Source organism: Electrona antarctica (assembly GCF_951216825.1).
Source record: "Electrona antarctica genome assembly, chromosome: 22".
NCBI classification, from domain to species: domain Eukaryota; kingdom Metazoa; phylum Chordata; class Actinopteri; order Myctophiformes; family Myctophidae; genus Electrona; species Electrona antarctica.
In genome coordinates, this window is record NC_136805.1 from 20,824,915 (window position 1) to 20,847,934 (window position 23,020).

General features: G+C 42.2%; 1 protein-coding gene across 10 annotated transcripts; it reads right to left on the minus strand.

Annotated features, from left to right (window-relative positions):
• plekha4 (pleckstrin homology domain containing A4) lies at window positions 1-22,674 on the minus strand. 10 transcript variants are annotated; one of them, XM_079493626.1, is made up of 24 exons: window positions 22,542-22,670; window positions 19,099-19,165; window positions 18,180-18,278; window positions 17,824-17,896; window positions 17,100-17,200; window positions 16,891-17,009; window positions 16,338-16,547; window positions 15,471-15,795; window positions 15,150-15,209; window positions 13,417-13,566; window positions 11,581-11,640; window positions 11,273-11,353; window positions 10,626-10,778; window positions 9,909-10,007; window positions 9,457-9,559; window positions 9,215-9,300; window positions 8,446-8,553; window positions 7,904-7,997; window positions 6,949-7,004; window positions 6,151-6,291; window positions 5,170-5,539; window positions 4,296-4,413; window positions 3,473-3,594; window positions 1-2,005 (listed from the first exon to the last, which is right to left on the minus strand). In XM_079493626.1, exons 1-24 carry the CDS (start codon window positions 22,580-22,582, stop codon window positions 753-755), a joined length of 4,089 nt encoding a protein of 1,362 aa, XP_079349752.1. In that variant the 5' UTR covers window positions 22,583-22,670; the 3' UTR covers window positions 1-752. The 10 variants fall into 10 exon arrangements, 9 of the variants coding, with proteins under 9 accessions (XP_079349752.1, XP_079349751.1, XP_079349754.1 ...); XM_079493625.1 differs by having other exon boundaries at window positions 2-2,005; window positions 9,457-9,565; window positions 22,542-22,669; XM_079493628.1 differs by having other exon boundaries at window positions 2-2,005; window positions 9,457-9,565; window positions 19,147-19,165; window positions 22,542-22,668.
• Between the last annotated feature and the right edge of the window lie 346 nt (window positions 22,675-23,020).

Genomic DNA, 23,020 nt, shown 5'->3' on the forward strand with positions numbered 1-23,020 from the left:
AGTGACAAAGGCGTTTTTACAGGATCTGTGCAATCCTGCATGGCCACAGAAGAGTTAAGCACGCGGGTGTTGGGAGTCCAGGGGACCATCATTAGGGGAAGAAAGAATCCTATTGATGAAATGAGAGCAAATTATACACGTGTTTCCCCCTGCATCACTTCATATCTGCTTACCTAATAAAAAGAGGCCAAATGTTCGAATTTAGTACGTCATACAGTACATACATCGTGTCATGTATGTATGTTTATTCATTTGAGATACAAAACACAATGTATAGTTGTTAGTGAATATATAACGAGGGTTATGCTACCAAACATAATACATTCCACTGCATTATCAGCATTAATACTTTGTGTTAGATAGTATGATGGGAGTGGAATGGAAGTGTTAACATGAAAGATACTGTATGAAATTTCACTGCTATCATAGACTGCATTATTGATCACTGTAAGGTGGGATAACAGTAGGCTATGCATATGGTAAATAAGACTTAAGACTATTTGTTTTATGCTAATTCCTTACAAGCCACATAATAATTTTGAATACTGTTGGAATTGTTCAAGTTAGATACCAAACATTTCCAAGGTCCTCTCCAATAATATGATCCCATTTTTACCATCAAATTCTGGTCCAATTTCATTCAATGCTACTTTAGGCTTTTTGTTTTCAACTTTATGAAGTACTTAATCTCGTTCTTGTCCTTCTCAAGTAAATTTTGCGACAAGCCTTCATAAGCCCTCATCCCTGTTGTTCTACAAACTTGTCCTTATTATTGTAACTCTGGTCTTTCCAAAAGAAGTACTCCGGATAACCCTTTCATCCTCATAAGAATTGGATTCAGTGTCACCCTCTTGGATCATCTCGAGGCCCTCACATAAACTGCTAGCTTTCTTCAACACTTCTTGTTTTCCTTTGTCCTTTTTCTCCTCTACTGATACTGTTCCTGCACTGTCGTCTTCTCCCGTTATTGAGCATTTATCTGAAGCCTGATCAGAACCGTCCTGATCAGAAGCTCCATTACTGGGTTGCTCCACTTTTAACAGTTTCTCCTGCCTTTGGTCGTCATCGACACATTCAGGGATGTCTTCATAAATGCATAGATCTTTCACTGGCTGGACTGAGGTATTTGTCATTGCTTGGGCAGAGGGAGGATCTTGTCTGTTCTCATATGTTATTGTTGAATCCTGGTGTTTGTCGCTGTTTGAGAGGCTGTCTCCATCATCCTCCAATGATGCATTTACACTTTCAGAGGATATTGGGTGGTTGGAATCTTGAATCTGTAGGTCACAGGGTGTCATATCGCTACAGGTCTCTTCTTCTGGTGCAGATTGCTTGGCCGACAGCTCTGTTTCACCCTCTAACTTGGATGGCGTCGGGACATTTGAGCTTATGTCGTTCTTTGTTATGTCAGAGTCTGAGATGTTGATGTCACATGCAATCTTGTAGAAGAGAGAATGGTTCTCTCTCATTTTCTCCAGACTTTGACTGACGATGGATGAGAAATCGGCCACAGAGTCATGGCATGACAGCTGGCTGTTGATGTTTGATATCTCCTCATCACACAGTGGCTCTGCGCTGCTGTGGTCCTGCAATGGTATGAACCCATGCCACTGATTGGTGGAGAGAAACCACTTGGTTCTCAGATCGCCAGACGACAAAGTGCTTTCATCACAATCATTTGGGCTTTCTTCGTGCTCTTCCTCTTGTTTATAACAGTCTCTCATTCTAAATGCTTTGCCTTCATCTCTCTGGTGGACAGTCATAGATGAGATATGATAAGGTGAGTCAGGGTGTTTGATTTTATGTCTGGCAACCCCTTTCTTCCCACTGTTACATCTGTGTTGTGCTTTGTTTCCAAAATGACTTTTAAGCTTTCTCATATGTCCGTCTCCTTCCTCTTCATCGTGAGAGGTGCCACTAGAGGTGCGAACCTCTGCAGGGCCATACTCCTGAGGCCCGCCATCACTATCACAGCAGCTTCCATAGCTGTCATGAGGTTCTGAGTCTGAAAAGAAAGGAGAGTTACATAAATTAAGTACTTGCTCACAAGTTGAAAGTCAGTGTCAAATACTGTTGTCTCACTTACAGTGATGGTCAACCAATATGTTTCCTGGTTAAAACCTGGATAAACATTTTAAAATCTTTTATGCAGCGGACTCCCAAATTGACTTTAATTTGGCCCTGTGATGAATACTTTGGTTTAGATTCAATGTTTAATTTATACACACATTGCAAAAGTGATATTTTCTGGTAAAAAAATAAAATAAAAATAATAAAGCGCTATATTTTGATATTTACTGTTATAGTGTTGTTCAGTAACAGGGATCTCCCCATCTCTCCAGAAATAGAAAATACATTTTCAGGTGGATTGCCAATCTCATCCAATCAGGAGAGAGAATACATTTATGTAGTGTTCAATAAAAAAATGTGTCTGCTTATTTATTTATTGCGAATTACTATGAAAACCTGTAAAACCTGTCAGTGACCCCGTCAGTGACTCTGTAACACCACTATATGGCTGTCAGTCCACCACGCCTCGTGACATGTCACGCCACCATATATGGTCGTCAGTCCGTCATGCCTCGTGACACGCACCATATATGGCCGTCTCCATGAAGACCACGACACTGACCTCAATAAACCCTGAATAGCCATACATGGAGAAGACTGGACCATCGCCTAGATCTGCATATATGGAGCCGGCCAGCAACTCTACATCTGACCTCAAACCTCAAACCCTTAGATCTCCATATGATCTGTTCTGACATTCCATACTCAAGACACGCTCCCCATGCCAAAGCGACAGCACTCGTCCAGCAGTCTGCCATCACCCAGGCGGATGCATGCTCGCTTCTCGCCCTCAGGCCATCTTACTGGTTTAATTACTTTCATCTCTTCTGATTACTAAAGGACAGGAGATACGGGAGACCGCTGGTACGATAGCAATATTTAACACCAATTTGAACAAAAAACACAATTAACTGCACATTTTTATAATGACTCATACTCTTATATAATCTTTTGTATTGTAGTAAATTATAGTGAACTGATAAAGTTAACTTTAACTTTAACACCCTCAAAGACCCCTGGAGTGGATGCCCACTTTGAACACCACTGATCTGAGGAGTTGAATGCATGATCCCTTGACAAGGATTACATTATTACAGGATTATGTTCAAATAGACACGTTTGGGTCTGTAACTCTGAGAGTGTACAAATGGAGTGCAGCACTCTCCTTACTAAAAACTTAAAAAGTAAGGATTTTACAGTGTAGATTGGGGTCTCTGAGAATTAAAAAAAAAAAAATCTAATGGGGGGTCCGTGCCCAGAATTCATATCAAACTGGGGGTCACTGCACTAAACAAGGCTTAAATTGAGACAACAGGTGAAGGCCCAATCAACCAATCTGCTACGCCTCTGGGCCCTGGACTGCATTCTATAACTTACTGTGGTATTATTGTGAAAAGAGTACCTGACTTCTGCCTGCTCTTTCTAGGCATGTCATTGGTTAGGGTAGGGGGACCCTGGGGGAGTTCCCGTCTCTCCCTCTTGATTGGCAGGTGGCGGGGTACTACAGGACTCTCTCTGACTGCACTGAGGGAGAGAGAGACAGAGACAGAGACACATACAGAGGACACTGAGATTGAAGATCATTTAGTCATATAATGCATTTATACCGGTATCTACCATACATACTTATTATTATTATGCAGATGCACACTCTATAGCCCCCCAAAACAATCACACTTGTGTGAAGTGTTAGGGTTACGGCCCACTGTATTTAGCCACATGTTGTCTTACGTCGCAATTTAGTGCCCTAAATACTTACAAGGACATAAACATATGAATGCCATTTTTACACATTTTTGCCATTTTAACCATAACCCCATATAGCTAAACATACTGTAGCAGATCTGCTTGTAGAGCTTGGTTATTTGTGATGCATGACACTGGTGTGCATAATAATAATCTGTCATAAATCAAACAAAAATCACACTCGTGTGAAGTGAGGGGCGCTCTTATCATCATACATCACATTTCGTGCTCAGCCAATCAGCTGAGCACAATCAGTGCTCATCAGCCAATAAAATCATCACATTCCGTACTACAAACACACAAAGCTGTGCATAGGAGGTGCTAGCTAGCGCTCCTCAAAAATAAACCATTCGCTTGTGAGGACCAGGAAAAATGGTCTTCACAATGTCTATTTCTCAAATTATACTTATACTTGGCCTACACAAGTATTATTTCTAATACACACATGCACACTCGCCCCTTCACTCCATGGATCTCACCTCCGGATCACTCTCTCCCGTATTCGCTCCACACGACGGAGTTTGGCTTCTCGTTGCTCTGGGGTCAGACATTGGTCAGGGTCCAGGTCAGGGTTCAGGAGGACAGAGGGCCTTCCTTCTACCTGGTCAAAATGTTATTAGACACAATTGACCATGACATGCTGCACGTAATAGTATTAAGGTACACGGTGACGCAACACTTACGGGTCATTTCTTACAATCTCAGAGTGAAAATGACACAGAGGAATGCAAATCGTCACTATACATTCAGTAGCAATGGTGTAGTGAGTATTTAAAATATACATTTTACGGCATGGCTCCTCAGAGGTGAGCTGTCTAGAGACAGACAGACAGACAGACAGACAGACAGACAGACAGACAGACAGACAGACAGACAGACAGACAGACAGACAGACAGACAGACAGACAGACAGACAGACAGACAGACAGACAGACAGACAGACAGACAGATAGATTGTGAGACATTGTGTAAAGTGCCATCATGGCATACTGTACCTTACTTACATACTACATTTTATAATGACAATTATAAAATGGGGCTCTGATCAGATTGCCCTATTTCGGAGTCACACATCATAAATACAGTACTGTCTGTATGTCATGAGACAGACTTCACAGGCTGGCCACATGAAGTCTGAGATCCACATTGGAGCCACCTTCCTGTGTGGCTCCAAAGATCCACATGATTACAATTTTGAGACACAGGTACAATAGGATATAAACACTGAAAGGATGAAATGAGCTAAAAATAAGACACTGAACAAGCACATCTCTAGGGATCATCTTGGGGACTTCTTTGCAGTCAGTTTCTCTTAGCCTAACATTTTTAAGTCACACTTCCATGTCCTAAAACCTACTTGCTCGTGGGCCCGGATCCTTGGACTCTCCGTAGGCTCTGCCTCGCTCACATCAGGCCAGTGGTCTTCCCTGAGGGGCCTAGTCGTGTTCTGATGCTGCCTACTTGCAGTGGGACCACGCACGTGATCACTTCTTTCCGAGAACCAGCCTTGATAACACGTCGTCTCTGGCTGTGGCTGCCGAAGTAGCTTGCTCAGTGTTTTCTTGCTCTGGTCAGCTGTCTTCTGCTGCATGTCTGGTGGGACTTGCTCAGGCAGTGGAGTGGCCAGCTCCGCCGGGGGGTCTTCCACAGAAACCCGTCTGGCCATGAGCGAAGAGGGCAGAACAGCTGTGACGACACGCGTCACCCTCAGAGGAAAGGGGGTCTATAGGGAAATTACACTTTAGAGCAAGACTGTAATTGGCAGTAAGAGACTAATTGTTGCATTCGATAACGTCGTAATGGGCAGTCACTCACTCATACCGATTAGCAGTGGTGGACAGTAAAAAAAGCTAATTTACTTGAGTAAGTATAAATGTTTGGAGTATCGATACTTTGAGTATTTGCATATATCTTTTTTTGGATACTTGGATGACTTCACTCCACTGCATTTCAAAGACAAATGTTGTACTTTTGAGTTTGACTACAGTACCTTTCTAGGAAGGAAGAAAATACATTATGAATTAACAACTTAAGCCCTACTGTATATCACTATTATTAATATTTCATTTCATTTCTGGAAAATCTGACATTTTGGGGAACTGTCTACATTCCATTACAGCAATGCATTTAAAAATGTACTTTTGAAGTAGGCTCTCCAGTACTTTAACTCAAGTAAAGATTTGACAGAGCAACTTCCACTTCCACCTACCATTTACCAGGAGTATCTATACTTTGACTCAAGTACTGGAGTTGAATACTTTGTCCACCACTGATAGTAAGAGATAGTAGTTGTTGCCATTCAGTCAATCATACTGATTAGTGATTTGGTCCGACCTCCTCTCTGTGCTCTGAACTTTGACCCGGGGCATGCTGGTTACTGTGGCTTGGGAGGGGCGGCTTCTTCCGATTGGACAGCCTGATGTCCTGGTTTCTCTTCATCCTCTCCCTCTGCTCCTCCTCGCTCATCTTTGCTTTCTATGGAAGGAGACATAGAGAATCCTTAAGCCTGAGTTTATACTTACCACAAATAGCCAATCTACAAGCTCACAACATGTCGCGTCACGTGTTGTGAGCTCGTAGATCGGCTGTTTTCGGTGTGTGACACCGGCACGTGACCAAGCATAAATCAGGCTTTAGAATGCTAATGTGAAACATGTATGAACCCAAAATGCACACCTAGGCAGTGCCAACCTTCTGTGCACACGTCGAAAATGTCAAGACAGGAATGAGCGCACTAGCTGCAGTTCCACATCAGATCCCGTGTGTGCGGGGGGTGGGATGTCTGTGTTAATACGTGCGCGTGTGCATTCATATGTGTGCATAGGTGCGAATGTGCTTGATCTTGCTTCCATGTGCATGTGTGGGAATGTAAAGGGGAAGAGTAGAGGGGGTTGGGTGATAGAAGAGAGAGCCTCAGAGAAGTGTGCTTCTACTTCCCCCTTTTGTCTACAATGGGTATTGCAACATGCCCTAATTGCAAGGAAGCTGAGGAAATCAAAGAATTGGAATTTGGCTGTGATTGCAAAGGGGGGGATCAGTTTGACTGCTTCTATATTTGGACCGCGCTGGATTGCATTCAATGCATCCAGATATAGTTATCAAATACGCAGCGAAGACAATGGATCATCAAACCTTGGTTGATTGGATGGAGGCATCTGGTGTGGTCCACCTCGAACTAGACTGGGATTCTGATAGAAATGTAACAGGAACCGATGAGAAAGAAGGAGTCAGAGAGGGGGTGGGCGGGGGTGAGTGGCAGAATTATAGAAAGATAGAGAAATGTGGGTGAGGGAGGAAAACATTAGGGTGCGGTACAAAACAAAATAGCATTGCGTGATCAAGCCCAATCACAGAAGCCTCATCACAATCATCACGATGATTCAGTTATACTACTATATTGATATTAAATAGTAAGTACGGTAAGTAGCATGAATTGGGATCTGGCATTTCCAGAGTATTGTAAATATTTCTGTAAATACATCTTTTTCTGCTACTGGAGCTTTTACCGTTATGTATTTGGAGGTCTTACTGATGAATGTAGTACAATGCATAGAGAATAGACCACAATGGAAACAAGCCCCTCTGGGCTTTTTGTTTCTGTTGTGCTGTTAAAGTATTCAATCAATCTGGCCTATATCACCCGTTTCCTTAGACTGCGGCAGCTTGATGTAGTGAACACCACCTTTGCAGATGCAAAGATACAGGATACCATTCATTTTCAATGGAAGCCAGCCACATGAAGCTACAAAGATACATCCAATGTTTGTAGCTGCTGCAAAAGCTACAACAGCTACAAAAAGGTTGTAGATACAAAGATACAAAGCTACAAATACGCTGTGTAGCTTTGCATCTTCTGCATCTGCAAGTGTGAACGCAGCATCACCCACAATCCAACCCTTGATGCGATGCTGCCGAGTACCAAGCAGGGAATGATTGGGTACCATTTCATTTATATTATAGTCTTTGATTTGATACTACTCAACCAGTGATTGAACCCTGACCTCCCACTCTCTAACCACAAGGCCACTGAGCTGGTTAAATAGGCGATTTCTAATGATTCTATTGGAGAGTATCTGTACTCACTCACCATATGTGTCTCTGTGTGTTCTCTCACTAAGTATATCAGGATGGCTGTTCCCTCTTCTTCTGTGTAAAGGATCAACAGGGCCACCGTAGATACCCTGAAACGCAGATGCAGAGAAACAATGCAGTGAATGAGTATTTTTCAAATGTGACAGAAAAGTACAACAGAGCACGCACATCCACTCACTAAAAGCCAGGTGCCGGTCTGAGGTTAATAATAGAAAAAATGTAAGGGCCGCACACTGGAATAAGCTCCAAAGCTTACGAATATTTTAAGGTTCCTTACACCATAGTGGACATGCCGTTTTGAGTCTCATGGCTCTTCATCAGATTTTTCAAAAGTGGACAGTACAGACCTCTCTTCCTGGTTTGACGATTATTATTATCAGTGTAATCAACCTCGTGTAAGGTATCAGAATGTAAAGAGTCTGTCTACAGAATATTTCCACTGCAGACACCAATAATCAGAGGCAGAACTTTACAGGTCACATAAAATAATAACCTTTATCGATGACATAAATCAATAATAGCATCTCTAATCCATACCTCATAGGTGGGGTCGGCCCATCCATGTCCTGCATGGTCCCTGCTATGGCTGCATTCCTGCACTTCCTGAGGTAAAGGCGGTCGGGTCGGTGGCTCATACTCCACCTCCTGCAGAAGTCATTATTCACTTTACTCCTCTGTTGCAAGAAAAACCTCAGATAAACATGGCATTATTGCAACCGTCCATCACCAGCTGGATCCATCTGTTGCACCCATGTACAAGTACAATGAATGCATACTGTTACTGCACAGCATTGGTTGGAACCATCAGGGATCCACATTGACCCGTACGGGTCTGTAACTCTCATGGTGCGTTCATGGTGGCTTCCATTGAGAATGAATGGTAGACTGCGTCTTTGCGTCTGCCCGTGTGAACGCAACATCAGAGTTGAACGAACAAAGAGGATCTTACATGTGTGTAGCTTGGGGTCTACTGCCATGGACGGAGATCTCCGTCTTTTCAAATATTACAAAATGTATGTTTCGGGTGACTTAACAAAAAACCTGCGATAGATTTAACATACCGGTAGGCGGTTTTAACTTCCGGTTCATGTTCATGGACATGGAGTTTTTTTTTTGCCTTGAATAAGACACGGCTGAAAGACCTCGGCACGGGCAAATTCATTCATTCATTCTTCTGTGGTAGTCAATGCAATGGTATCACATGGGGGTCCGTGGCCTAATGCATATGAAACTGGAAATGGAAAAAGGTTGAGAATCGCTGCTGTACACTACAGTACAGTGTGTCTGTATATAAGACCTACAGTACCATTGGCAGTCCACTGTGTAGCCGGTCTGTGGGAGAGCCAGGGGACCCAGGGTGGGGGGCCGTCAGCTGGAACGCTGAAGGGGGCACTTGGACACAACAACAGTAGCTCTCAATGTTGACCGTACAATTTATGAATTAAGAATAACATAAGTTTATGTCATTACTTTGCCATCCATCTAGTTCTATCCATACACAATATAAAAGAGTCAATATCTAATGTTTAGGAATGAGATGAGACTCACTGAGATGCCTCTGCAGTCCTAGAAGGAGACGGAAGTGATCCCGGTTAACCTTGAGGCCTGCAAGGATGTCTTCCATCATCCACAGCTCTCGCTGGGCCTGAGACTGCTCCTGGCAAATAAACTAAATGTTACCCATATTAACCATGGTGTCCCTATTTTGGGCACATTTTTTCTCAAACGCCCCCAAATTCCCCAACATTTTTTATTTTACATTTAAAAATATATTTTTGAACAAAATAGATCTACAATCTCAAAACGTGCCACAAGATATTGGGAGCACATGTACATTGGCTATTTGTCCTTAAATGAAAAGCATAAGTGGTTAATGAATGAATGCATTTTTGCCCCTGTGATTGTTCATTATATTATAGTGTGGGTTCATTATTCTATAATTCAAACCACCCGACTTGGTCCATAGCTGAAATGACCCTGGTTTGTACATTTTAGCCTACCTGTGGTATTCCAAAGTTACATATGTGCTGAAGCTGTGACCGAATAACAGACAGTTCGCTCTCCATCCTCTCATACTGGCTCCATACCCGCTCCATTTCCTGAATCCAAAAAAATAAATCATGTTTCTAAAGGTGAAACTGAGAGTGATATCTACAGTATACAAGCAACAAAACAATTTTTTTTTTTCCTTCTTCTTCAACTAAATGTTTTCCCATTTTCTCCCAATTTAGTGGTTTATGTCAATTCTCTGGTGGTTGGGTGTACTACTGTAGGACACGAACACATGTCACCTCTGATAAATGTGAAGTCGCCGTGCCACTTCTTCTCACCTGACAGTGAGGTGTTTCACGCTTATTCTCAGTTTGGCTCCCCACTGAACAAGGTGCCTGACCAACCTGTAGGAGTCACTAATGCAGCGACAGAGTCACAGAGATCACTATCCCTGCCCAGCTTCCCTCCTGCGAGCACAGCCAATTGTGTTCGCCCGGGCAAGCTGGACACACAGTGGAGGATTTGAACCCTTAGACTCATCAGTGGTGGGCAGAAACTTTACCCCCGTGCCACCCGAGCGCTAAAGCACACCCAAAATAAAACATCATCTCATTGTTTTCTGTAGTCCTTCTCATACAGTGTACGCTAAGCCCCTCTCACTGCACAGCAGAGTTAAACTGTATTTTGACAAAGCCATTTGGGTTCACTGCTCCAATCTCACGCACCAAGGACACGTCACACATTCTGGCCCGGATAGTGACCAGCTCCTCCTGGAGCAAAGCCTTTTGGGACAGTGCTCCCTCCTGGGCCCGGAGACCCTGGCACCTCCACTCTTCCAGCTGGAGTCTCGTCATCTCTAAAGCACACTGGACACTGTCCTGAGGAAGGGAATGCGGAATTGGAAACGGTTAGCAATATTTACCAAAGTGGATGCAAAAATGACCCTTGTGTATTGTGGTTTGGATACAGTGTGGGAAATGAACTACTAGGGAATGTTTCTGGTACATTTTGACAACTCAACTTTTTTATTGCAACGTTTCGGTCGTCAGACCTTCATCAGGCATGCAACGTTTCGGTCGTCAGACCTTCATCAGGCATCTGCCTGATGAAGGTCTGACGACCGAAACGTTGCAATAAAAACCAACCTAAGTGAAGACAGTGTGCGGGATTCTCTTTTTTCTACAAACAGTATGTCAAAATGGATACTTTTCAGGAAATGAAAAAATAAATAAAAAGTGCTACTTTTGCATGACACTCATGAGAAAGATAAAATAGGGCATTAAATAAACATATATAGTGATGCAAGGTTCTGCCCTATAGTGACAATATTATATTTGTGTATATCAGGGCATTATCATTACCAGATACTGACCTTATCCACTTGTAGCTGGGCCAGCTCGATAGACAGAGACTGTAGCAGCTTGTCACACCCACACAGCCTGGTCAGCACAGCCTGAAAAATAGAAATCTATTATATTTTGCAAGGACGGTCCAGAAAATAACTAAACTGCAGCTTCATCAAGTGAATTGTGATAGCCACAAAAGAACACAAGATAAACTGCACAATAAAACTGTCAGTGCTAATGTATATGTAACTAAGACAATGTACAAATGTTGTGCATGCTCTGTACATGAAGTTACATTGAAACGGGAGATTTTACTCTATGAATGAATACTTACATCTGCGTCACTCTCAAGTGGCCTGATTGGTGGGATTTCCCTTGGGTCAGGTTTTGGAGGCTAGAAAGTATCAAGTTCATTACTTTTCCCGCACCACCAACACTAATTATACATATCCTTATTGTGTTTCTCGTAATAGCGTGTTGATTTTTATTTGTCGTTCACGTTGTCATTGTGAATACCTCACAATATGTGCACAGCACCTTGTGTTGAGTGTTTTGAGTGTGTTGCCAGAAAGCAAGGAGTGAGCCATTTTCTTACAAAAGGTACACAACACAAGCTTCTAAATATCAAAGACAACGAAGCAACTATATTATCTGGTAATTATTATTTCTGGTTAATGCATATCCAGGTATTATCAAATGAGTTTGATAATACATTTTACATTACAATGACATATTTCAGCTCAACAGCCTGTTTTTTCCCCCTAGTTAGATCAATTGAGTTTAAGCAAAAGACAGACATGAGTGTTCAATCATGATTGTAGACAACATACAATGAATTGTTTATTAGTGACAAATAAAAACATAAATTAACACTGTTAGTTACAATAAGTGCCAAAACTGTACATGTATTACAAAGACAAAACATTACATGACAAGATCACTGTAGGGGATTCTATTATCTCTATTTATGCTTAGAAATGAGTACACGGGACACCAGGGGTTTCCAAGTGACCAAATACAAACAGCATAGTTGTGTTACTTATTTTGTAACAATACTATTCCATTTTTTAAATTATTATTTTTTATAAAATTTAATTTACTCCCAACCCCTAAAAACAGCTCTGTCACGGCCTTATGGTTTGAGTGTCCACCACAAAACGGCCTGGCCAATCAGCAGCAGCTATCCCGCCTCTAGCTGCTGCTGATTGGCCAGGCCGTTTTGTGGCCGGGCATCAAGTCTGCCTGATAGTTCCCAGATGGGAGCAGGAGGGGGGAACCCAGTGTATACTCTCTGCTGGCCCATCTGGCGGAGTCAGGTTATGAGATTGGGGGCTCGGGGTTCAATCTGCGACTTAGTCAGACCAAAGACCTACGCTGTAGAGTGTATTGGGGGAACTAGCGGCATTTTGGCGGAAGTTCTGCTCAAGGAAATTACGTTGGTAAATCTGTTTACATTCTCCGTGAATGAAACAAGTGTTGTGATTGGTCGAAAAATATAGTGAAATATAGGGAAATACATCTGACGCTGACGGATGTTCCGACCCGACACTTCCGCCAATACACTCTCTGCCTTGGGTTGTGACCAGGCATTTATTCTCTTCGCAGATGATAAAGGCTGGGACAGCGGCTATCCAAAGACTATAAGAATGGTACCCAATGCCGTGCTTGACTCTCAACACCAAGAGCTGGATTGGGGGCTAAGTCCCTGCAACATAACAGCGTCTTGTCCAGAGGGTGCACTTGTACAAATCATGGCTGGGGAATGTACTTGTACATCAAGCCGCCTCATGCTGCAGAAACAGGAGACAGGCTCCTGATCTATGGGCCATATGGCTCTGGAACAGTCTCCCTAAGGCTATTTACATTACTTACATTAAAAACAGATCCGGGACACAAAATGGGTCATGGCGCCACTATGTTTGGAAAACATATAGTATTACAGTACTGTGCTACATTACAGCATTACAGTACTGCATGTTACATGCAGACATTGCCCCACAACACAGCTGACATATTTTCAATACATACAAGACCACACAAGTAGCTTCTGACAGAAAACAAGACAGAACAGATGTTTTGAGTACAGTAAAACACCAGACATTGGACAGGATTTGCAACAACATGAAACAAACAAACAAACAAACAAACAGCACATTGAGATAGGCAATACCATAGCCGGCGGTAGCACACAAACAGACAAATGGCTGCGGTGATGGTGGTGGTGGTGGTGGTGGTGTTGTGGTGAGTTAGGAGCTTGGGCGGCTCTCGATGATGGGGACAAAGGGGGCAGTAAGTCTGTATGAGTCCCTGTGGAGCCGTTCTAAAGAGAGACATGGGATTCAGTATAAGTTAAAGGGTAAGACCCCTTTTGTAGAGGTTTGGGTTGTGTAGTTACCTTGCCATGATGTAACTTCAAATGTGGACAAGAAATACAAAATAATTGCTCCAGTGATTAGAAATTGATAATTCAAAATATGCTCCTCATTGACTTAAACAAACACAAAGTTGATTCATACAATATAGAGCATCACCAAAACTCACGTTTTTTATAAAAATGTTAACTTCCTGTTGATCTGTCCATTTTTATTAGGAAGAAAACCCGGACTGGATCTGTGGATCCAGATCCAGATCTTCAAATAGTAAAATCAACAGGAAGTTAACATTTTTATAAAAAAAATAAAACCACATGAGTTTTGGTGATGCTCTACATTGTCTGAATCAACTTAGTTTGTGTTTGTTTACGTACTAAAAGAGTGACTTTGAGAGCTCAATGAGGAGCATATTTTTAATTATCAATTTCTAATCACTGGAGCAATTTTTGGAGTTAGGTGGCAAGGTAAAACACCACCCAAACCTCTGTGGTCTTACCCTTTAAGAGTATAGTAGGATTGTCGAAAATGACTAACCTGGCTAACCACTCCCCCTTTGAAATCACATTAAAATGTCAAAGGGGGAGTGGGTTAACCAGGCTAGAAAATGACTACAGTCGGGGGGGGGGGGGGGGGGGGATAAAAACATAATACATACACCAAATACAAAAACAAAACATAAATACTGTAAATGAATACTGTAATTGTCTGTCCGCTCTAGTTTTACTAAACTAGACCTGTGCTCGTCTGCAAGTTGGGAACCTAGTATGCAATACCTGTTGTGAGATCTCCGTATCTGTCTGTCTGCCTGTGTCTGACAGTGTTGGGTGTAACGGCATTATAAATAACGGCGTTCTATAACGAAAATACTTTTTGGGTAACGGAGTAACCTAACGAGTTATATTTGCAATTAGAGTAATCCGTTACCTAGTTACCTTTTCCAAAAACAATACTACTACTAGTTACATTTAAGACCTACAGTATATTGCCCTGTTTTTTCGGTTGCCACAAAGGAAAAATAATCGTTTACACATTCCGTTGCCAACACGTGTACTTTTCTTAGAAGGTAATCTTGTAACGTAATAGGATTATTTTTAATGGCAGTAATCCAGTAACCTAACAAAGTTACTTTATAAAGTAACGTTGCCCACACTGGTGTCTGAAGAGTGCAAACTGACTGTGAAAAGTGGACTGGTTAAGTAATCAAATGGCAGGTGTGCGGTTGCCATGGCAATCAATTGGCTGAGGCAGGGGCTGGGGATTCTATAGGTGAGAGGACTTAGGCTCATTAGGTCCATTGCCTTTTGTGGCGGTTCTGGACAACCGACGTAAGGCCGGCCACTGCACTCCCTGTGGGGGTGTGGATGGCGTGGGTCAAATTTGAAGTCAGTGGGGCGAAGGGTTCTCGAGGTAGGTGGATTAGACATACATACACACAGAGACGTGGTGCATTTATTGTAAGATAATTGTCGTGATCAATATTGTACTGTGTATTGCTGATTGGCTGTGTGTTTAGCGTGCACAGTATGCCTACCTTTCCCAAAGCTCTTCGCCCACTTGGCACATGAAGAATGGAGGTATAGGTAGGTGTAGGCTATGGAGAATAAAATAAATAAGTACATAAATACATAACTGATAAATAATAACACATTTAAGTAATTCACTAAATACTGCATACAGTATAGAAATTATATAATTTAGAATGGTATTATCAGAGACAGAATGTTGTTTCTCATAATGATGTATTCATTTATGTGTCAAGTCTTTTATTCTTGTGTTCAACATTATCAGAGAAATCAGTTAATTGTTTTGTTGTATGGATTCTTTCAAGGTGATCACAAAGAGGACCTCTGACCTTGCTGAGATTTTGCCACCTCTCTGTGCCGGGGGTGTGTGGGGTGGATTTGAACTCCAGCTTGGGCGAGCCAGGAACATAGCACAGAGTCTGGGGCATCATCGACGGGTCATCCTGGGGTCGGATGTCGACCCGCCCCACTGGTGTGTGAGGTCGCGACCCCAGCTGACCTCTCGGGGTCAAAGAGCCGGTTCCCATATATTCAGTTTGCCTGGGTGGCGTGTGGTGGCCGGAGGTGTAGGGGTAAGAGTCCTCATCATAGGATGTTGGACCACAGCCTCGTCTTCTGCTGAATTCAGGGGGACTGGGTGTGGTGGGGGACGGGCTAATCAAACACAGGGTAAGAGAGAGAGAGAGAGAGAGAGAGAGAGAGAGAGAGAGAGAGAAAGAGGGAAGATTTGCGTTAAAATCTTCCATAATTATTCAAAACTTTTCAAAAGATTTCACATTTCTTGAAAATAGCTTATCTAGGCCCGGTCCGGCCTAGCGGTCCGGGCACCTAGTCTCCTAATGCTGACGAACTTTGTTCTCTCTTTGTTCTCTCTTTGTCTATCTCTTCGTTTCAGGTCTGTCTCCACTTACTCTATCAATAAAGGCAAAAATCCTAAACAATATATTTGTATCAATAAAAAAAGAATAGAAGATAGCCTATCTACACAAGCGTTATAAAAGTATAAAATTGGGTTAATGTGGTTAAAATTTTGATTCTACTCTATTAACTAATTTTGTTGGGGACCCCCTGGAACCCCCTCAAGGACCCCTGGGGGTCCCTGGACCGCTCTCTGAGAATCATTGAAATAAACACCCTGTTTTGTAAAAGTTCACAGGTTCGCTTGCTTGGGATCGATGTCTTAATACCATGTCTACCTTTCCCGCATGCCGCGTCTCCCTCTCTCCCGCTCGGCATGCTGCGTCCCCATCCTCCCCCCGGTGAGGTGACTCGGTTCACTCAGCATCCTGCTGACATGCCTCGCTTTTTGGGAGAGCCCGTCTCCCATGGAGGAGGACGGACGAAGCTGCTCCATCGATTCACTGCTGCCACCTATCTGTGTGAAATCGTGATAGCTCGAGCAACGTCTGGAAAAGAATCAGAAGCAACTCTGCTGTCACATCACATCACAGGATTATACTGTACAGTAGGTGTAAAAAATCTGGGTGATTTTTTTGTTGTTTTCAGAAAGAGAAAAGTGAAGAAGATAGCGAGGAGAAAAATCAAACAGTAAAAAAAACAAAAACAATGTCGGCTATACAGTATATGAGGTGCAAAGTGGTAACACTTCGGTAAGGGAGGAGACGAGGGCAGCTTTAAAAAGAACTGATCATGTTGAACATTTCCAACGATGATTATATGTTTGTATGTAGTGTTTATGCAGTGTATAACATATGCATGATTTCCCCACTGACAGGCATTGTACTGCACCTGCTGAGGGAGCTGTCAGACTCCATGGCAGCAGACTGAGTCAGAGCTCGGACCCAACCGAGCATGTCCTCCTGAGTGTCTGCACTGAAGAAGTACGAACGCATTCCCTGATGCACCACCTATAGTAGAGGATAATGTTCGTTCAGCAGCATGTCATCAGTCTTGCACCGGACAAAAGGAGTAAATTCACTTAAATTACATGTTTGTACCTTGAAGGTGTACTTCCTGTTCTTGCACTCTCGCGGTGAGCAGAAGAGAATGTTGTAGCTAGGAAGCGGGATGCTGCCCAGTACAGATTCTTCTCTGCTGTCTGAAAAGGAACATAACATAATTCCAAAACGAGATGAATGAGCCCTTTCTAGAAATTATGTTGTATGGTTCCTAGACTGATATTTAGGGCCAAGCTGAAAATGCAAGGTGCTCTTCTAAAACGCTCATCCAAATACCCAAAGTTGAATAGTTTTAAACAGCCAGATAAAAATACCAGAATAGATGCTCAGCGCCTCGTAACACTGCTGGTATTTCTCGCATATAATACGCAGTGCTCCCATTGAAGAAAATTCAAAAAAAAAAAACATGAATGAAACATGAACACTGATGACAGTACACTACACTGATGATAGTGCTATGCCTCCTGTCTCTTCTGTGTGTCGCACGGCTCACAATGCATTTTAAATGGGAGTCATGTGGTTTGACGAGACAAACATGGGGGAAGGAGGGCAGAAGACAACCAGGGAGCAATCTTTTCCTGTCAAACCACGTGACTCCCATTGAAAGTGTATTGCGAGCCGTGCGACACACAGAAGAGACAGGAGACACAGAGGAGACAGTTGTCTCTCAGGTGTGAACGGCGCCTATGAAATCTATGAAAAGATTTAATCTGCAAAACATCTATAGTAAATAATAACATATATAGTTGGACTGGGGGCTTACCTTTGTAGTAAAACAGACAGTAGTTTGAGAGGACGAACCATCTTCTCTTCCATAGCTTCAAGCCACTGCTATCCTATAGAAGGAAACAGAATGATCACTGAGTGATGTGTCGCCAATAATGGAAAAGGTACCGTACTTGGTTATACTTTTTAAATCTTAGTTATGTTTCATATAATGTATGGCATAAATCTCTTTCTTTCCAAGAATTGCATTAATAGTACTGGTAATTTAAGAATGATCCAGTTAGTTGTACAAACTGTCCCTTACGTAAACGTCACAGAGGTTGCTTTACATTTTTACATGTACTGTTCAAGCAGCAAAACTATTGTGTGTGGAGAAAAGTGGTGTAACAGTACTTTTTTACAGAGCCATCCTCTGATGACCACAGGACAGTTGGGGTCTCTTTTGGCAGCCCTACATCTTTTCCCAAATGCCTGCACCCTGTCTCCACTGCCCTGGTAGAGGAGGAGAGAATATTTAATAAATGCAGATATTTGTTAGGTCATATAAAAACAAGGTTAATGTAATGTCTGTTTGTATTGTGGAAAGAAATGGGTGGTTCTATACGCACAATACTGCAACTGAACAAATGTGACATCTCAGAACCTCAATAAAAAAACATTGAAGAAAAAAAAAAGCAGCATTCCATTTCTGTAAACTAGCAGCCTTACAACATGCCGTACAAAAAGTAGAGCCTGACCGATGGCAGATGTTTGGGTCGAATGCCAATCCCAATTTTTGAGAGTCCCAGACTACGGATTACTGATGTTTTGAACGATATTTTGTCAGAAATTGCTAAAATGTTCGAATCAATTTGAGCAAGTTAGGTTTGATCCAAAGAGAAGAATTAACTAAGAAGCAAACAAATAAATAAAAATCACACCCGTGTGAAGTGAGGGGCACTCTTATCATCATACGTCATCTCATTCTGGCCAATCACAATTTGCGTCCTCACTTTTCCGCCTTCACTTTTCTGCCCTCACTTTTAGCTTCAATATGTACTTTGCTCAGCCAATCAAATCATCACTATGGGGTGATCAGCCAATCACAAGCCAATGTTTGTGTTCACACAAACCCGGAAAGGCACCCACTTATGGTGCCTGTATCAAAATATATATATATTAAAAAAATCACTGATCTACAACGCATCGGCAACATAATTGAAGATGCCGATGTCAAGTCAAATAATGGCCAATCGGTCAGGCTCTATAACAAAAAGGCATTGACACATTTGTTCTCATTGTACAAAGATAGCCATGCAAGCTAATAACAAACTTTTTGGAGAGGGAATGATATGGTAGCCACACTGGATGCTTGGCTTACTCTGTCCTGGTCCTCCATTCTGCAAAGGAAACAGAATGTTTATTTTGTTATTATAGGCCACCATTGAAGATAACAAATCAAGTCATAAAATGGTCTTAAAGATAAGGTAAAGAAAATGTGGTGAAGAGGATATGGTAAAACAAAACCATCATCATCAAGAAAACCACTGACTGGAATATATTGAATGTAGTATGGTAAATAAATACAATATAAATAAGGTTTTGTGATTTATTTTAATGACAGGGGACCAGGACAGCATCACTCACATTTATTTCCTTTTAAAAATGAATGGACCAATAGAAACGTTTCTCCTTTGTGACTGATCCGGCAGTTAGACCAATAGCAGAACTGCATTTGAACTTTAGAGCTGTACTGTAGCCTATAAGTCTAACTCTCACTGCAACCACATGGCCAAGTTGGGTATAAAGAGTAAGGTCACAAGATCCATTTATTTATATCAGAGATAACTACTTACCATATATAATTGGTGAACATACATGAATATACAATAATAATTTACTTAAGAGTAAAACAGATAATTAGAAAGAATTTAATTGCGTTAAAGAAAAAAGAGAAATGAAAGGCCCTTATACAGATCTGATCTCTTACACCAACAAACACTGAGCAAAGTAATATGCAGAAAATATCAGGAAATAAAAACATAACCAACGTAACTATGACCCTATAGTAGTCTGCCTATAACTATACATTTGAATGAGCTGAATGAGAAGTGAGTGGGGCCTCACCAGTAACAGACAACGACTAATGCTAATATTAACGAAACAAACAAAGGTCAGTACTAACCCTGGTTCCTCTATGTTTCTGCAGTCCAATTAATCCTATACCAGCACCACTCTGTGTCCTCCTAGCATGTACACACAACCCAGGTGTCACAGACACGTTTCCATATCGTGGAGGATTTTCCCCAGTCAACTGTTCATTCTAAACAGAGAGACCAGCAGCACCCCTCTCCCAGAATTCTATTCTGGGCCATAACAGGCCATCGCGCATCCCCGCCACGAAACGGACAGGTGACAGCTGCATCGCCCTGGTAGCAGGGAGGGGCCTGCGAGTGTGTGAAAACCAATCTGGCAGCAGGCGAGGGGCTGGTATGAAAGACATGCCTGGGAATGGGTCCCAAAGTGCACACAGCAGACTGGACTGAACTAGACTGCTGAGGGCAGAAAGCCTAAATAAAAGACTGGTGTTGGAGAAGTTAGGTGGCATGTCGAGGGTTAAATGCAGGGTATGATTTGCTGATAACTCTGCTTTTCCCCCCTCTTGTTTTTATTGATATTGCCTATTGCCATTTTATTATTCCCTGCTTCTGGTCAGACTGAATTAGATACATGTATGCAAAACATACAAAAGGAAATTCTTTTGTGAAGTGTATACTTTCTGATGTTTGATATTTATGATATGGTAAGATCACAATTTAACATTTTAATTAAAAAAAAAGTATGGTAACCACATTAACACTGTCATCCCTATTTTGGGCACATTTTCATATAATTTCAAAATGTATCTATTTATTTAAAAAATAGTAACAGTGACCTGCAACCTCACAACACATTGTGACAAATAACATTTTATAATTATATGACGATGTGTTAAATAATTCTTAAAAAATGTTGTCAACGCTTGTAACATGAATCACGTTCCTTCATGTTGGTCATAACAAATAAGAGACCATTACAATTTAAGCATTTAGAAGATGCTCTTATCGAAGAAACAAAATGCAAGATCTGAGATTCTGAGTAAGGGGCATGAACCCTTATCAACAAAGGATCATCATGTACTGTAAATAGAGTGCAAGAAAATTAATGAGTGCTAGGTAGGGGATGAGGTAGAGTGAAGAGGCAAGTTTTCAGACTGCAACAGAAATTAAGGAGTGAGTCTGCAGTCCTGACTGAGGGCAGGAGGTCGGAGTTGATGCTTGATGCAAGTTGGGAGCCAGGAGACTGAGAGAAAAGTGGCCAGGTTGTCGTAGAGAAGGGAGGTTTGTTAGCTGATCTAACTGTGCTGGAAGTGGTGTACTGTAGGGGTGCATCGTATCCTGAAGCCTGAAGGTAAGGGATGCCATGCCCTTGACTGGCAAATCCAGCTGTTAATTATACTCACTACAACTGCTGTAAATGTGCCATTCTACATGTACTGTATACTATAAAGCTATTGTATTCCTATCACACACAGCAACAGGAGCACAGCGGAGGAAGATTCATGAGAAACTTCGGAAACACAGCCACCGCAAGCACTCGTGGGTGACGGGGCAATTTTACATGGTTAACATAAGGAAATCTATTCCAATCCACAACAATCGGCTAACAGTAAGACACTGGAATAAAAGGGAGACAACAAACAAGCCTTTGTCCAAGATGAGAGCTAAAGACTTGTGGCCTCACAGCCAATGGGGGTTTCGTGGGTGTTGTGAAATATTTAGAAAATCTCCTCCTTAATCAGTGGGAGTCACTTGCTCAGGGAGGAGACGAGTTGAAATGCTAAAGAGCGTTGGAGCTGAGGACAAATGGTGGGTTTGTGCACCACACAGAGTGCGCTTTGTGGCGACCAGCGACACTGGAGCATCATGTGAAGGTCGACACAGAGCGTCTGAATACATCACACCGCCAAATATCATCCATCTGCATCTAAACACAGGACCACAATGATAACATTTGCATGTCTTCAAAAGTCAACAAAACCACCACTATACATTTAACCTCGATGGGTTAAGTAGTGACGCAGGCCACCACATTACCCAGTGGGTAGATTTCCTGACGAGGAAATGGGAAATTCGGACACGCATCCTATAGGTTTTATTTTATATCACCAGAGGACAGTGATGCTGGGATTTGGGAAATGTAAAAGTGCAATGTCAAAGCTTGACCAAGCTGTGAATAAGCCCCTGTATGAGTCTCCTATTTCAACGAGTCACACAGGGCCAGCCGTACATACAGTCCTGTTAACCCTGGGACGCCAGATTGAGTAGCATCATCCAGGAACAGACCTTTCCTGTTGATATAGAGTGGTAAATTAAACGGATGAATGGTATAACAGGGAGAAAATAAGAAATAAAACTGGGGAAAACTACAGTATGATTTGTTTGCAATTGCATCTAAAACATAAAATATAACTTACTTATATTACTTACTATAGGCCTATTATAAGTAAGTACCGTATGTGGCCCAAAACATAAAGACCATACAGTAAACTGTAAATAAACATCAAAAGTGCAATAAAATGTATTGCAACAGTAGCAAGAAACATTAGCATAGACTGAAAACTATTAATACAAATGTTGATTTGAAATTATCTCTAGGTAGCAAACACTTTAAACACTGACCACCAGGATACTTTGTCATGTGTTCATGGAATGTAAAGATGCCATATTGCTGTACCTGACTAATCGTGGACGCCTGCTGACACCTTCATGCTCCATCACTTGGCACAGTTCCTCACAGCATCTCCTCAGTGTTGGCTGCTCTCTCCCTGGCTACCAGCAACTCTCCTGTTGTCCATGTGCAATAACAACACTTTCCTGCTACGCTGCTCCTCTCCTCGCATGTGTTAATGTGCCTTTCTCTTTCTCGCTCTCTCTCTCCCGCCCTCCGTTCTTCTGACGTCTATCAGCGATGATTGTTCGGTGATCTACCTACGCTGGCCGTTGACACTCAATCTGTCTTTCCACCCTCTAACAGTACACTCTCTGTGCTCCCTTTCTTCCCCTCTCTCTCTCTCCCTCTCTCTCCTTCCCTGCTTCTGTCCCTCCCTCTCACCCTGTCCCTTGGCACACTCAAGGAGTGTGAATTTACATTCTCCTGCCCTTCATCACGTTTTTGATTATCATATCTGCTCACATTTTTCCATTTGCAAGTTT

Bases quoted from the DNA above. Each gene is read 5' to 3' on its own strand.
- plekha4 (XM_079493625.1), bottom strand. From the start codon at position 22,582: ATGGAGCATGAAGGTGTCAGCAGGCGTCCACGATTAGTCAG. The intron at 9,301-9,456 runs GTGAGTCTCATC...GTTGTGTCCAAG, and splicing joins AGGACTGCAGAGGCATCTCA to TGCCCCCTTCAGCGTTCCAG. The intron at 7,005-7,903 runs GTGAGTGAGTAC...CATTTCTATCAG, and splicing joins AACACACAGAGACACATATG to AATCCCAGTCTAGTTCGAGG.